Source organism: Neofelis nebulosa, chromosome 3, assembly GCF_028018385.1.
Source record: "Neofelis nebulosa isolate mNeoNeb1 chromosome 3, mNeoNeb1.pri, whole genome shotgun sequence".
Classification (NCBI taxonomy): domain Eukaryota; kingdom Metazoa; phylum Chordata; class Mammalia; order Carnivora; family Felidae; genus Neofelis; species Neofelis nebulosa.
Genome location: NC_080784.1, coordinates 107,020,475 through 107,036,310, shown reverse-complemented (window position 1 = coordinate 107,036,310; position 15,836 = coordinate 107,020,475). Strand labels below are relative to the sequence as shown.

The window sequence follows — 15,836 nt, the reverse complement described above, 5'->3', positions numbered from 1 at the left end:
CAGTTATTAATACTCATTTTCCAGATGGCAATCTTTTTCTCACATTTCTTGTACTGCCAACGTCAACGTGATTCTATTTCATTTAGAAATTGATTTTTACTTTGGGATGATGGTGGGTGTTAGTGGAAGAGAAAGGATAGGTTACGGAGTGACAAGTAGGTGTGTCACTGTGCAGATACTGTAATATTTTGCAACATGCATGTGTGCATAGATTCAGTTCTTCAGTATGTATATGGAATTGCTTATAATTCCAAAAAATAATTTCTCCCTCTGCCTTTTGTTAATGGCATATAATTAAAGAATGCCTAAAGTTTCCTTGGTGGAAAACAGGTGTTTTCCTTTTTAAAAACAGATGCATTGCAAAACAACCCCAGACATGCTGAATTCTGAAAAAAATATCAGAATGGGAAAAATAGATATTTGAGTAATATTCAATGAAAGGTGTATTCTGGATGTGACTGATTTATAGCTGTGGACAAAGTGGCTGCTGCCATTCACAGTGTTTATATTATCACCTGACTGAGGCCAATGTGATTGAGGAGGTACCCATTCATGGAAGATGGTTGGACTTACTGACTACTCTAGTTTGTGAATGCAGCTACTATTTGTAAAATTTAGTGCAGGCTCTTTTCTCACTCATTTAACAATTCAGTGGGATGTTCTTACTTCAGTCACTGTATTGATATCAAGAATATAGAGGTGATCAGGACAGGTACTTACAGATGCTTCTAACCTATGGAGAAATGCACACAGTCGCACATGACTAATTTTAAGTATTGGATATGCTGCAGAGGTAAACTAGATGGTGATGTGATAGGGTGTAAAGGGGAGACACAACAGATCTGGGGAATCAAGGAGGCTTTTGCGAGGCAGGAATATTTATGCTTAGAGCTGTGAGCTCTAGAGGATGGAGCCAGATGAGGAAATGGGAGAAAACTTCTAGACAAAGAGAACAGCATGTGAGAAGACGCTGAGTCAGAAAAGAGGCTGTCTCTTCCAATTTACCTGGAACTTGGAGGGAAGCACACCCTTGAATCAGACCTGGGATGTAAGAGTTGGAAGCATTCCTCACAGTGTCTTGTGGGGAATGTATAGAAATTTGCATTTTAATCAGTAAGTGAAATAGGCAGCCATGGATACATTTTCTGCTAGGAAGAATCAGTCAGATTTGTGCTATGATGCTGGGCTGAGAAAAGTATAAAAGGAGCCAAGAGTGTTTATGATGAGGCTAGCTGTTGTGGTAGTTCAAGTGAGAAGAACATTGCCTCAGAAAGGAGAGAAGTGTACTGAAGAGGCGAGGTGAGTTTTGGGAAATGGAAATGAGAGGACTTGGGTTTATGTAGATGAGCCGAGGTGAGGGAAAAGAAGGTGTCAAGGATAAGGCACTACATGGTTGCAGGGAGATGAAGACAATTTTAGACAGTAGATCATAATTCAATTTTAGATAAGTTGAGTTTTCTTGTGACACAATTCCAGTAGAGCTAAACTGGTTGCCATATAATGAGAAAGAATAGAGTTACTGTGAGTTGTTGTTATATCAAGTTGATAGTTCAATTTGCAATCCTAAAGCTCAGAGGAAGGAGGGTGGACTTAAAAATAAACATTTGGAACTTATTGGAGCATGGATGGCAGTGAAAGCCATTGAGTGCGTAAGTTCATCTGGGGTAATGGGGAGGAATGAGAAGAAGCCCAAGGATGAACATGATGCTGGGTTATGCCTCTGACTGAGTCTCTTCCTCTGTTCTGAGACCCATCTAACTTTAGCTTCCTACATCAAAGGTGGACTTCCTATATCTCCCACAACTCTGCTTACACTGGAATGCTCGTAGCTGTCCCTTTAAAATTCTTAGTGAATTCTAATTGGCCATCTTCAGATATTTCACATTTCCTATGTTATTTATGTCATCATCATCATCAATATCATCATCATCATCATCAATATCATCATCATCATCATCATCATCATCATTAACATCATCATCATCACAGGTAACATGTAATATATTCATTCTATGTGTCTGACAGTTTTCTAACAGCTTTCTGTAGTTTATCTCATAATTCTCATTAGAACTCTATTAATAGGTACCTCAAGTACCCCCATTTTCATATGCAGAAACTGCAGCATCTCAAGATAATAACTACCCAGTATCCATTTGCTACATGTTCCCAAACGTGCATGCTGCAGTTGCTTTCCCAGGTGTATGGCATCTTCAATGCAGACTGTCGAGTTCCAATTTCAGTTCAACCTCTATGAGTGGTGGCATCTTGGACAGGTTACTTAACTTTTAAAGGGCCCAACACCATGTTGGCATGCAGTAAGTGGTCACTAGTTTGGCTGTGTTGTTGTTATTAATTCTACCTTCCTATATGATGTGATTTCCTTTGGTGTGCCTCATAGGAAATCCTGATGAAGTGGTGATGTTTCTAACCAGTCCAACCTTTCAGCTTTCCTGTATCTGCTCTATTCCACAATGCCTGCCTAAGTGGTTTGTTGATTTTCTAAATTTAATTTACACTTCCTTGGTCATTCAGCATATTCCCCATCATAGGTTGAATAGGCATCCCAAAGCAACCACAATGGTCAGCTCTGTACTTGTAAAGACAGTTGTGTCCATGGAAACTCTCTGACATGCAAGCTGGTGTGTCTGTTCTTTAGCCATTCAGGGAACTCTTTCAGACCATGCAAGTCTGTAATTTCCAGTGTATTTTTGTGAGAACACTTCAAGAATACAATCATCACTATACTGAAGCACGTCTTGCTCTTTTTTGGCATTTAAAAATGTTGTTTATCCTGTTTCTTGTTTGAAAGATTACTGGGAATGACACAAACCCTATACCCTTGGAAAGAGACACATTAAGCAAACAATGTTGCTAATAATATTTAGTAAGAGTTGTGATAAAGGCCTCAAACAAAAAGTAATTGTAATTAGATTACATAATCTGGGTATCTGGTCTAAAGGAGGAAGGGTAGAGTTGGTCAGGAAAGGCTTTCCTCAGGAATTGAGTTTGTGTAGCATATCCAGATGTGCCTATGACCCATTAATTTCAAATGTTTCCTTGTCTTTTTTGTCAACATCCAGCTGTTTTATAGAACATTGTGATTTTGCTCTCTCTCCCTGTGCATCATTCAGTCACCTGTCTGAACCTTAGTTGCACATCATTAGCTCATGCCAATTTCCACTCTTCGCTTTTGTGTTAATATTACTGGCACTTTTATTCTTCTAGTCCCCAAGCCTCCCTACTCCCCCAACCATAATTTATCAATAATCCTTTCTTTTTTTTTTTTCTCCCATCTCTTTTCATTTTCATTCCCCCTGATAATCTCCTTAGTCTGGACATGCACCACTCTCCACCTGGATTGTGCACCAGCCCCTTAGCTGGGGGTCTTGACTCCATCCCCTTCTTCACTCTACAATATAGCATATACTCTCTCTGTTCATGTGAGTGCTATCTGTCCATTCTGGATACTACTGCTACACTAATCCTCTGTAAACATGATTTTTATTGTCTCTTTTCTGTTCAGACACATCTAATGCTATTTCTAAGTTGACACTTTTGTGCTTCACAGTCCTTTCTAAAGACATTCATTAATCTGCAGGACTCCTTGAATGAAGTCTTATTTATGTTTTCACCCCAACACATAGTATCTTATTATAGTCTCACTCTCAGGTAAACATTGTAACTATTTCATTTCTTCAAACTTGTCAAGTATTTTTTAAGTTTATTTATTTTATTTATATATATGTATTTATGTGTGTGTGTGTGTGTGTGTGTGTGTGTGTGTGTGTATTTATTAGAGAGAGAGAGAGCAAGTGTGCATGCACCAGTAGGGGAGGGGCAGCGAGAGAGAGAATCCCAAGCAGGCTCTGCACTGTTAGCACAGAGCCTGACTTGGGGCTTGAACCCATGAACTGTGAAATCATGATCTGAGCAGAAGTCAGACACTTAATCGACTGAGGCACCCAGGTGCCCCAAACTTGCCAGGTATTTTAATAAGCTCACCCAATGTGGAGCTTGAACTCATGACCCCAAGATTGAGTCCCATGCTCTGCTGATGAGCCAGCCAGGCACACCCCTCACCAGGTATTTTTCCTGACACGTTCATCCCATTCTCATATCCAGATCTTGCTCATCACGCCATGCCCCCCTCAAGCACCATCACTGTTAAAAACTGCTTTCCTAAATTTCATTAATCTTTCTTGCTCTTTGCTTTGAAACTTGTCTGTACAAACATAGTCTGTATAGCATAAATCACTACCTAGTATGTGAAACATAGTGTTGGCTGTTTTTTCACAAGTCATTTTCCCCAATGGAGACCATGCTTCTGCAGACAAGAGTAATTCTTAATACTACTTCTGTGGTGTCTCCTGCACCTAATACAGCACTAAGCCCAAAGTGAGTGTTCAACAAATTCCCAATGACTGATTGCAGAATAATCAATTGATCAGTATCTTTGGGCGGTTTCAGATTTAATATCTACCATAGTGGCTTTTTTTATCCTATGTTAGGATGGTATGATTATATTTTCTTAGTATTAAGTAAAAAAGACATTAAATCCAGCTAATGTATAGATAATTATAATCATATTAATAGTAATGTGTAACTTTAAATATAAATATGACATTAGAATAAAGTAGAAGTGTCGAATTAACTTCTAAGGTTAATATGCCATTGTATTCAACTGATTCTACAAATAGTCATTGGGTGCTTACCCTGTGCCTGGCACTAGGGGCTCAATGATAGACAAAAGAGGCATTATCTCCACTCTCTTAGGGTCTACAGTTAGACAAGGGAGACTGACTTTAAACAACATTTTAATTACAATAGTCAAGAATTGCAAAGAAGATATCATTTCTACAATGGCCATGTGTAACTGCTGGCCTTACCAAGTTTGGAGGGTCAGCTCCATCTGAGAAGATTTCACAGGGGAACTGTGTGGAGGGGCTTAGTTTTCCACATGTACCTGTCTTCCCCACCTGGTGATGCCCCACAAGTGAAGGGCTCAGGAAAAGCTGCTACAGTGTCATCCCATGCAAAAGGAGTGACAGCAACATTGCAGTCCATTCTGAGATTTTCATAGCTAATAGACATACAGAGAATGGGAAGTAGTTGTTGGTGGATGAGGTTGCAGCAGGAACAGGAACTTTTAAGAGTCAATACTAGAGACCAAATTTGGCCACAGCAAAATGAGATACGCTGTCAAAAAGGTTTAGATGAAACTTAGAGAATCTTAATGTATCCATTTAAATATCTTAGACCAAATCCTACCCTCAGAGCCATACATTGGAATACCCTTGGCTTCAGGAGGAAACCTGAAGAGGTTAATGGAAAAGAGATGTCTTTCAGTATTTCCTATTTGCTAATGGAGAAGGTAGCTTTGATAGGTTCCTCATACCCATCCTACATACTGAGAGCAAATACTCCTCACCACTTTGCCTCATCACAGATGAGATTAGTATGAGTTACATGCCTTCACTTCGACAATAAGAACAAACTAGGAAACACTGCTATCTGAAATGCAAAATGTGGTAATACATTTTGTATCTATTCAAAAACACTCCGCAGCTAAGATTGAAATGGAGGCATAGAAAGATGTGAGATTTTGTATACTGCTGTTATACTCCAGAATATTATATTATTTATAAGTATGTACATAACTTTTAAAGTGCAATTACTTTTCAAAATAAAATAACTACAATTACAATGGAAACTCTCAGTTGTCCTGGTAATTTTGATCTGCTTAAATTATACCTACATCTACACTAGAATGTTTAAAAGAGCAGAATGTTATCCTTTATATTAGGCTTATTTTCAAGCATGCCAGATCACTTGATGGCATTTTACTTGGCAGAGTGGTGGTGTACCACAGACCCACATGTTCTGCTCCTTCTTTCTTTGCAGCGTCCCTCAGACTTGTCCCTTCCCACATTCTTCCTGACCTATGATCACTAACAGTGGCTGGCTTATGAGAAATGAGCCTGCACTGGCTTGCCAGCCTTGACTCTGACAGTGCTCTAGGATATCTTCCATGTATTGATTATCAGTTCATTTTCCTGAAAAATCTCATGCTTCTCATGTTATTCTCCAAATCAGAAAAGTATAAAGGTTCCATGTGGGTTTTCTCAACCATGAATTTCTGCACTATCAAATCTCTCCATAACCTGAGTTACCTATACTCTGTGAAAATTTATTTTTTAGGTATTTCATACCATTGCCTTCCACTCCTCATCAGTATTCCTTGCCCAATATGGTTCTCACTCCTGCCTCTATAAAGTTTCCTCTATCTCAGATGCCTACTTTTATTACCCTCCTCCTTCAAGACTCTACCCAAATCCTATGTCCCCTTGATACAGACTTCCCCACTTGCCATGGTCTCTTTTCTTGTCTCATTACAGTCATTTGTCTCTAATCAGCAACCATATATTATTGTCATGCTAGTCACTGTATCTATAATTTTGGACGCTTTAAAAATTCACTATGTTGACCATTTATGTTTTAAATAGAAATATTTGAATGAATGACATAAGTACCCTAAACATTTGAATGAATAATTACAATATATAATTTACAGGATAAATATCCTATTTATAAGTATCCTATTTATCCTACAAACATCCTACAGTTATACTCCAGAATGTATTATTCATAAAGATAAACATACATTATTCAAAGTACTGTTCACCGCTAATTTCATGGGTGAATATCACAGGATCTTAGAGCCAGAATGTTCTTGGTGATCATTTATTCTAACCTTATAATTTTACTTAGAAGGTACTGGGGCCAAAGTGACACAATTAATAAGAGGTAGAGGTGCAGTGAACCCTTTCAGCCTACCTTATGGATAGTACCTTTCTTAATCTTTTTTTTTTTTGTATTCTATGATATTTCCAGGACCATAAGACTCTAATAAACTTCTGATCTAAGAAGCCCTCATTTTTCTTTCTTGTTATCTTTCAAAAGCTACTACATTTTTCTAAGATTAGTAAGACTTTAAAGGGATTCGAAACTATAGCATGACAAGGTATTTCATGAAGTTTTAGTTATTTTCATTGATTTAAAAAAAACACTTATATAGTACTTTTTTCATGTAATTAATGAGCTCTTTTCCAAAAATCAGAATCTAATGTCTTAATTGGAGCACTTAATGAAATATGTCCAAACTTCTTTGAATTTTCAGTATATGTAGTTAAATACATATGCAGTGTGTGTGCATTACATGATGTGGCAGTGTGTGGCTCCAGTGACCTCTTTGGGGTCTTAGTTATATATTACAGAGTTTGATGCAAAGCTCAATGAATAAAAGGAAATTTCTTGTTAGCCCAGTGTATTTTCTATACAAAGGATAGAGATTTTCCTGTTTCTGTCCTTCCCATGTCCTCACCCAGATCTGGGCAAAAGAAAAAGAGGTTTTCTTGCTAACCATACACTATGGGAGAAACAAAAAGGCTTTCTTACCAACCATATACACCAGTCCATCTGCCTAACAGCTTGCCATTTGTGCAAATCAGCAGGACAAAACCTTGCTCACTTAATACTGCAGAATGAATGTATGATATCCTATTCTATTTTATTCTGCTTTTCAGACTATATTTTCTGTGAGTCCTGATCAAGTGATACAAATGCGCTGCAATGGTGACATAAACTATCGACTGAGACTGGAAAAGTAGCTGAACACCATCTTTTCTTCTTTTTTATGGTGCTTCTATTGGAACAGTCTGAGGAAAGCATATACAGCATGAGTTTTATCATGAAGCTTCACAGACACTTTCAAAGGACCGTTATTCTGCTTGCCACATTTTGTATGGTGAGCATTATTATTTCTGCATATTACCTGTACAGTGGCTACAAACAGGAAAATGAACCCTCTGAGCTAATGTCAGAAGTAGACTGTGGGGACTTCCAGCACCCACCATACAGGCTCATGGAAGTCAAGACAATGAAGCTTTCTGATGCCCCGAAGACAGACCCCACAGTCCTGGTGTTTGTGGAGAGCCAATACTCATCACTTGGTCAAGACATAATTATGATTCTAGAATCGAGTAGATTCCAGTATCACATTGAAATTGCTCCTGGAAAGGGGGATCTCCCAGCACTTATAGAAAAAGCTAAAGGCAAATACATTCTCGTTATTTATGAGAATATATTAAAGTATATAAACATGGACTCTTGGAACCGAAGCCTGTTAGATAAATACTGTGTGGAATATGGTGTGGGTGTCATTGGATTCCACAAAACTAGTGAGAAGAGCTCACAGAGCTTTCAGTTAAAAGGTTTCCCTTTTTCCATATACGGAAATCTTGCAGTAAAAGATTGTTGTATTAATCCTCATTCTCCATTGCTTCGTGTGACCAAATCTTCCAAACTTGAAAAAGGTTCTTTACCTGGAACTGACTGGACAGTGTTCCAGATTAATCACTCAGCCTACCAACCGGTAATATTTGCCAAAGTAAAGACCCCAGAAAACCTTTCTCCTCCTATCTCTAAAGGTGCTTTTTATGCCACTGTCATACATGACTTGGGACTTCATGATGGAATTCAAAGAGTTTTTTTTGGCAACAACTTGAACTTTTGGTTGCACAAGCTCATCTTCATAGATGCTGTCTCCTTCTTGTCAGGAAACAGGCTGACACTGTCCTTGGACAGGTATATTCTTGTGGATATTGATGATATTTTTGTGGGAAAGGAGGGGACAAGAATGAACACCAATGACGTTAAGGTAAGGCTTTTTATCTCAAAGTTTCAAAGTTTAGGTTATCTCTCAGTAGGTTTACCAACTGTCTCGGATTTTCTGGGGCTATGGGATTTCCCAGGACGTGGGATTTTCATTTTATTGGAATGTCTTAGGCAAACTGGGATGAATTGGCTACCCTCAGCTATATTTGAGATATAGGGCTATTTCTCTCTGAATTAAGAAAAATGAAAGCTGTGCTAAAGGATTGAGTGTGGCAGGATCCTGAAGTGTTTTTCTATGTGTATGTAAAACTAGAGTAAAAACCAACTTGTTTACTTAACTTTCCAGAAACTATCTACCTTAGAAAACTCTTACTAAGACTTTAGTTCATTTAAATATGAAATCAAAGTGAATTTGTTTTAATGAAAATAAATACTCCCACAAATTTTCAACAATTAAATATCTCATAAGTAGCAAGTTCAGATATTTTTGGAAGTCAAATGTGCAACTCATTTTCTCTTATATTTTTTTGAAACTGAAAATCAGCACTACTAAATATGGAGAGCTATGAATATACAAGCTTACTTATTCGTATATAAACATAAGTATTTAAATTAAGTTTCAGAATTCATTGAACACTTCTGGTACATATATGAAGCCCATTATGCTTCATTTAAATGCTATCCAATTTTTTTATTGTGTAAAACTACTGCCCTTAAATAGAAAACACTTATTTGAAGATAGTTGATTATTGTGAATGAATTGTGTTATATAAACAATGGGTTGTTTAATGTTAATAAAATTTAAATGAAAATAATCTACACTTATCTTACTTTCCCACTCAAAATACTATAGGTTTCTATCTTCCTTGTACTGCATAATGATTTCTCATAAAAGTAAAAGGAGAGATTTTGATACATATTTTTTAAAATTCTGTACAGCTTTGACCTTCTGGTAAAATACAAAGGACTAAATCAGATGGAAAAAAAATCTTGAAAACTGCATTCTTTTCTACAGACACTATACATCTGGCAAATAATAGTAATGTTCATCACACTAGTTAAATGAGCTAAGAATACCAGAGGGACCATTAAATGTTACAAGAGTGTGTGAAAACTGAAAAGAAAAAAATCCATATTTTTAACAATATTTTAGACTCTTCTTTTTAACTCAATAAAAATGAATTAATAAAGAAGTTGTACCTAATTTTTCATTAAGTCTTATGAAATATGCTTTGAAAATTGTAGCTAAATTAAAACCAAGTTAGTAGTTTAAACATTATGCACTTGAAAATTACAAACAGTATATAATTCTCTTCCAATATTTTCATTTCAAAATATTATGATAAAAATGTTTTTAAAGTTTTATTTCTGAAGTATAATTCTTTAAAACTGGCAAGATATGTTCTTATGCCATTTAAACATGTGCTAGATAAATCTCTGAGTTTTATATGCAAACCTACTATATCCCTAAAGTTATACAAAATATAAAACGCCTTTAGTACTCTCAAGGTTAAGCCATTTTTAAGGGGTATAAAAAATTAAACACATTACAATTGAACACATTTAATAAGAATTCAGCATGTACAAAATATTTAATGAATTTCTCATTTATGTGGGAATATATTTTCTAACCAATCTGAAGGCTTAAAGGAAAGTATATTTAGAATTATTTGAGCTTTTAAACTACTTGTAAGTTATATCTGTGATTGAGCATCAAAACATTAATTCATTGTATGCAGTTACCCTGAGAGTCTAAACATTTTTTCTTTCTTTCTTTCTTTCTTTCTTTCTTTCTTTCTTTCTTTCTTTCTTTCTTTCTTTCTTCCTTTCTTTCATTTATTCATTCTGTAACTAGTTATTAAGCATATACATGTGAAGTATTTTTGATAATATGTAGGTAGAATCATAAGCCACAGCCCCATTCCTTTAGAAGAGAGGGTGGGGGAAGGATAGTAATAAAGCCCAGAAAGCACATAGTTGGTGATTGGGTTGACCATCTACCTGCTCAGTAACTGATTGGGCCATACCACATGCCAGGCACAGAGGCACACACTGGGGATACAAAGGTAAATAAGCATTACTCCTCTCTTAAGAAGTTTATAGTCTTGGGGGTGGGTGTGGGGCGCTGATAAGTAGGTAATAGTTTGCTTGTGGTAAATACAATAGTAAAGGTGTCTACATGGGTTTATATAAGTAATGCTGTAGGAAACACTATACTATGTGCTATGTACCTGAAACTATTAAGTTCTATTAAGTAGGATTTTGATTTCAGACAAAAGGAAATTTCTTGAAACTAGGAAATGATAAAGAATGGAGAGAGAAGGACCAATTGAACTATTTAGGAGTTAAAATTGAACAACTTACTGGATCAGTGGAGACGAAAAAGAATATAATCAAGGATAACATTAAAATTTTTAGCATAGGTGAATTATAGTTGGTTATTACAATGACAAAGAGGAGAGAGCAAGAAGATCATAGTGAAGGTAATTAAAAGGCCATATTAAAAGGCCAAATGCTAAATTATCGAAGTGCCTCTGAGATATACAGGTACAGATGTTTAGCAGGTAGTTGGCTCACAAGAGAAGTCTGGATAGCAAGTATAGTTTCTATCTAGGGAAGGGCTCAAAGCATGAAAGTATGTGAGATCATCCAGGGAAAGGGTTTATAGAATAATAAGGGAAGAAGACTGAGTATGGAATCTTAAGAAAAAGCATCTTTCAGAAAACAAGTGGAGAGAGATGATCTCATTAATAAGAGTCAAAAAGAATAGTATCAGAGACTAAGAAACCATGATGTTATACAGTAGTCCTCCCTTATCTGTGGTTTTGTTTTCCATAGTTTTAGATACCAGCAGTCAACCATGGTCAGGAAGCAGATGATCCTCCTGACTCAAGGTCATGAGGTCAGTAATAGCCTAACATACATCACAATGCCTACGTCGTTCACCTCACTTCATCTCCTTGCTAGGCATTTTGTCATCTCACATCATCACAAGATGGATGAGGACAGTACAATAAGATATTTTGAGAGCGAGAGAGAGAGAGAGAGAGAGAGAGAGACCACATTCACCTAACTTTTATTGCAGTATATTTTTATAATTATTCTATTGTATTATTGTTGTTAATCTTTTCCTGTGCCTAATTTATAAATTAGATTTTATCATAGGGATGTATGTATACGAAAAAAATAGATAGGGTTTGGTACTATCTGCAATTTCAGGCATCCACTGTTGGTTTTGGAATGTGTCCCCCATGGGTAAGGCAGACTACTATATAAGCCTTGGGGATAAAGAACTTCAAGGAGGGTGTGATCAGCAGTATAAAATCCAGCAGCAGAGGCCACTGAGGTAAGGACTGGCAAGTCTCCTTGGTAAAAGATGGAGGTTATTGGAGATTCTGGCAAACTCCAGGGGAATGCAACCATTGAGGCAGAGGCATAGTTGCAGCAAGTTCAGGAGTAAATTGGAGCGTTAAGACATGGAGAAGAAGAGTGTGGAATACTCAGTGGAGAAATTTTGATGTGAAGGCAAGAAGAGAAATTAGATGGAGGGAGAACTGGAGTTAGGGTGACCAACCATCCTGGTTTCCCTGGACTGAGAGCATTCAGTGCTAATACTGAGTCCCAGGCAAACTGGGATGATAGGTCTCCCTAAATAACTCGGGTAAGGGAGACTTTACCATACCTTTTTTCCTACGAAGAGAGATCAAAGAGCATCTGATCTAGGAAAAGGTTGTGGATATGGTAATTAAAAGTATGTAATTAATAGAAATATTTTTAATCAAGTTCTTTTATTTCATTATTACCACTTATGAAAAATATTCTATTTTCCCTATTTGAATTATTAGGAAAATTGAAAGGAATGTGAGAAAATTAAAGGTGACATGGAATGTTTTCTGCAAAATTAGAAGGATGGTGCATAGCACATACATTTTAATTATTATACTAATCATTTCAAAAGTGTTATTTTTTTTCGTTATGTGGAACCAAAAACAAAATGTGTTTCCTTATTGAATTGGAAAATTAGAATTAGCAATGTAATATCAGTGTTTACCTATGTACCTGCTAAATAATACAAGCACTTTATAAAGAGCCTCAAAGTGATAAAAGAAACTGAAATGGCACAAAATATATGACTCTTCATGAGGAAGAAAAAAATGCAGACCTAAGGTGTTGTCCTTATTAGTTGCAGAATTGATAAGCTCCAAGCCATAGCCCTTAAAGAATGAAGGAACATATAGTTTAGATAATTAATACGTTCTTCAAAAGTGTCGATACTAATTTCAGTCCCATTGAAGTCAGAAAAAGGGGTGTGTGTGTGTTTTATTGAACTGTGTGGACAAGACTTGTCTCAAATTCACCATGGACTAGTTTTGTGATATTCCTAGCTGCTAGTGTTCTAGGACCTGTTCTTAGACTTCCTGAGACCAAGTAGGCAGAAAGGGTTTTGGCGAGGGAAAGTGGTGTATAAATAGATGTTTCTACCATAAAAGCATTTTAAAGCTATAGATGAAAGCACAGCTTGACCAAGTGAACATTAACAATTCACATTCTCCCTTAGAAGAAGAATGAATTTGGGGCGCCTGGGTGGCGCAGTCGGTTAAGCGTCCGACTTCAGCCAGGTCACGATCTCGCGGTCCGTGAGTTCGAGCCCCGCGTCAGGCTCTGGGCTGATGGCTCGGAGCCTGGAGCCTGTTTCCGATTCTGTGTCTCCCTCTCTCTCTGCCCCTCCCCCGTTCATGCTCTGTCTCTCTCTGTCCCAAAAATAAATTAAAAACGTTGAAAAAAAAAAAATTTAGAAGAAGAATGAATTCACTCTTGGCCTAAGATCCATTATACCTTTAGACTTAGACCACAGCCTATAACATTTCACCGCTAAGACTGTTGCGAAGTAGAAGAGGGAAGGGGGCCTTTCAAAGTATTACTGAACTCTCTGCAGCTATACTCTCAACAAACCAAAGAGCTATACAGCACTCTCTTCCTCCTGTGTTTCAGCCTCCTCCTATTAAGGTAAGCACACGTTGTCTTTTTGACAAACTTTCTAACATCCATGAGAAAATGAGGAACCAGCCCAGGCATATCAGCACACTAGAGGTGCCTGTAGTGTGATTGGAAGCACTCAGCACCCCCTTCCACCTCCACGGTCCCCCAGTCTTTTCCACTAGTCTCTTATGTGTCCAACCTTAATTTGGCTGTTGTAGATTGCCCCTTAAAAAATCTACTAAAAGTGGCCTTAAGAGAGGGCAGTTCTTAAATCTTTAATACGATGTCATCAGTGACTTTATCATTATTTTCCTCAGTAACTAAAGATCCCAGAGTGCCTAGGGAAAAGAAAGTGCTGAAAATAGAAGTAAGAAAAGCCATAAAGGTCTGAGAAATAAGTGGTATCAGGCTCAGAAGACAGACTTGGCTGACTTCTCAGTGTTGCTAGGGGCCGACCCCTGGAGGCTGTAATTGGAGTGTAAAGGTGATCTCTATGCTGTCTGACTTCACTCTCATAAGAATATTCCCTACCCCAGCTAAAGTAAACCCAGAGGCTTCATAAAATCATTGAAAAAGAATCTAACATACCAAATGTCTGGGGGTGGGGGGGAGGCAACTGCAATCAATTATCCTGTCATACATAAAAATAGAAAGGAAACAAAAATTTCTCCAGATAGTTCACTATTTATAGTGCTCTGAATGGATGTCAGAACCGACATAGCACCAATCCCCCCTCTCCCTGACTCTCATATTTCTCTAATTCCTTTCTTTTTTCTCTTATGTTCCTTATCTTTTATTTGCTGATTTTCATTCTAATTGCAATTTGCTCTGTTGTCTGCTTGAAACTAAAAATACTTTAAATTTGCCAGAATCACTTTATTGGATATAATATTGCTTGTGTACTTGACAAAAACAAATATTTTCCAGTTAAAGTATATCTATTAGTTCAACCTTGTTACCTGTGTTGTTCAAATCTTCTGTATTCTTACTGTTCTCATCTTTTTCTGGAAGTTGGGGAAGGAACAGGGTGTACTACTTGATGTTACCAAAGGAGGTGTGTTTAATTCTTCAACTCTGATAGTGGATTGTAAATATTTCCTTGTGTTTCTGTCAATTATCACCTTATGTATTTTAAAGCTATGTTAAGTGTATATATACATATATGCACATTTATATTTATATAATATTTATACGTTAGTTTAATATTTTATCATTCTGTCATTACCTTAATGCTGACATAGCTTTTTGGGGTTTACTATTTGAAAATTATACATTATCTCCTTTTTATATTTGTTCTCTCTTCTCTGTCTTTATATTATAAATTAGTTTAAAAAACAACTTGTCAACTAATTTTCTTTTTATCTACTTTGTCAGTATTTGTCTTTTAGTTAACAAGATCAATCTACATACACTTAATTTGTGTATGGATTAATTTGAGCTATCTTAGTTTGTGCTTTATATTTGTCCCACTTGTTCTGTTTCTTCTTTTTCTCCTCTGTTTTTTATTGCCTTTATTATCAGTTTCCTTCTTTTTTCTACCCACTCCTGATTTGAAATGTATATATTTTATTTCTGTTCTTCTATTAGTTTCTCCAGAAATTTAAACATATGTGCTAAACAAGTGCTAATATTAATCAGTATCTTCACACCTCAGTCAAAAACTACAAAGTACTTTATCTCCAATCATGTCTATCCTACTCTGGCTGATGAGCCATTATTACTTGTTTTGGACATTAACTGTATTGTTGTTGTTTAATCCAAGACTTTAGACATTATTATTTTTACCACCATGGAAATTTTATTAGTTTGGCCTACTCCTTTTCAGCAGAGAAGGCAGAATGGGGCCATTAACATAGAAATTAGATCATGTCCTTCTGCTCAGAACCCTCCAGTTACTTCTAATCTTACCCACACTAAAAGCCTAAATTCTCACAATCTTTTATAGCCTCTCACTTTGCTGTAACTTCGGTAGCCTCCTTGCTGTTCCCAGCTCCTGCTTCGCGGTTTTGCACTCGCTATTCTTTCTGCCTAAAATGGTTTTCTCCAAAATTGGTGCATGGCTCTCTTTATCACTTCCTTGGGTTCTTTACTCAATGTTACTTTCTCAATGAAGTATTCTCTGACCATTCTTTTTAAAATGGCAACCCCTAAACCTCCCCATCTTTTCCTAATTTTTCTCCGTA

General features: G+C 36.8%; 1 protein-coding gene and 1 long non-coding RNA gene across 4 annotated transcripts in view; one reads left to right on the top strand and one right to left on the bottom strand.

The window, feature by feature from the left end:
* Nucleotides 1-15,836, bottom strand: part of LOC131507158 (uncharacterized) — a 237,990-nt gene that overhangs the window by 38,623 nt on the left and 183,531 nt on the right. For both annotated transcript variants that reach the window (XR_009259367.1, XR_009259368.1), the window contains exon 3: nucleotides 4,964-5,080. This is a non-coding gene — a long non-coding RNA (uncharacterized LOC131507158). The remainder of the gene's footprint in view (nucleotides 1-4,963; nucleotides 5,081-15,836) is intronic.
* Nucleotides 1-15,836, top strand: part of LOC131507156 (bifunctional heparan sulfate N-deacetylase/N-sulfotransferase 3) — a 185,266-nt gene that overhangs the window by 5,637 nt on the left and 163,793 nt on the right. Inside the window, exon 2 of one of the 2 annotated variants that reach the window (XM_058721522.1) lies at nucleotides 7,584-8,716. The exons of the other annotated variant lie outside the window; for it this stretch is intronic. Within the exon in view, the coding sequence (XP_058577505.1) occupies nucleotides 7,694-8,716 (1,023 nt within the window). The 5' untranslated portion in view covers nucleotides 7,584-7,693. The remainder of the gene's footprint in view (nucleotides 1-7,583; nucleotides 8,717-15,836) is intronic. 2 annotated transcript variants of the gene reach the window in all.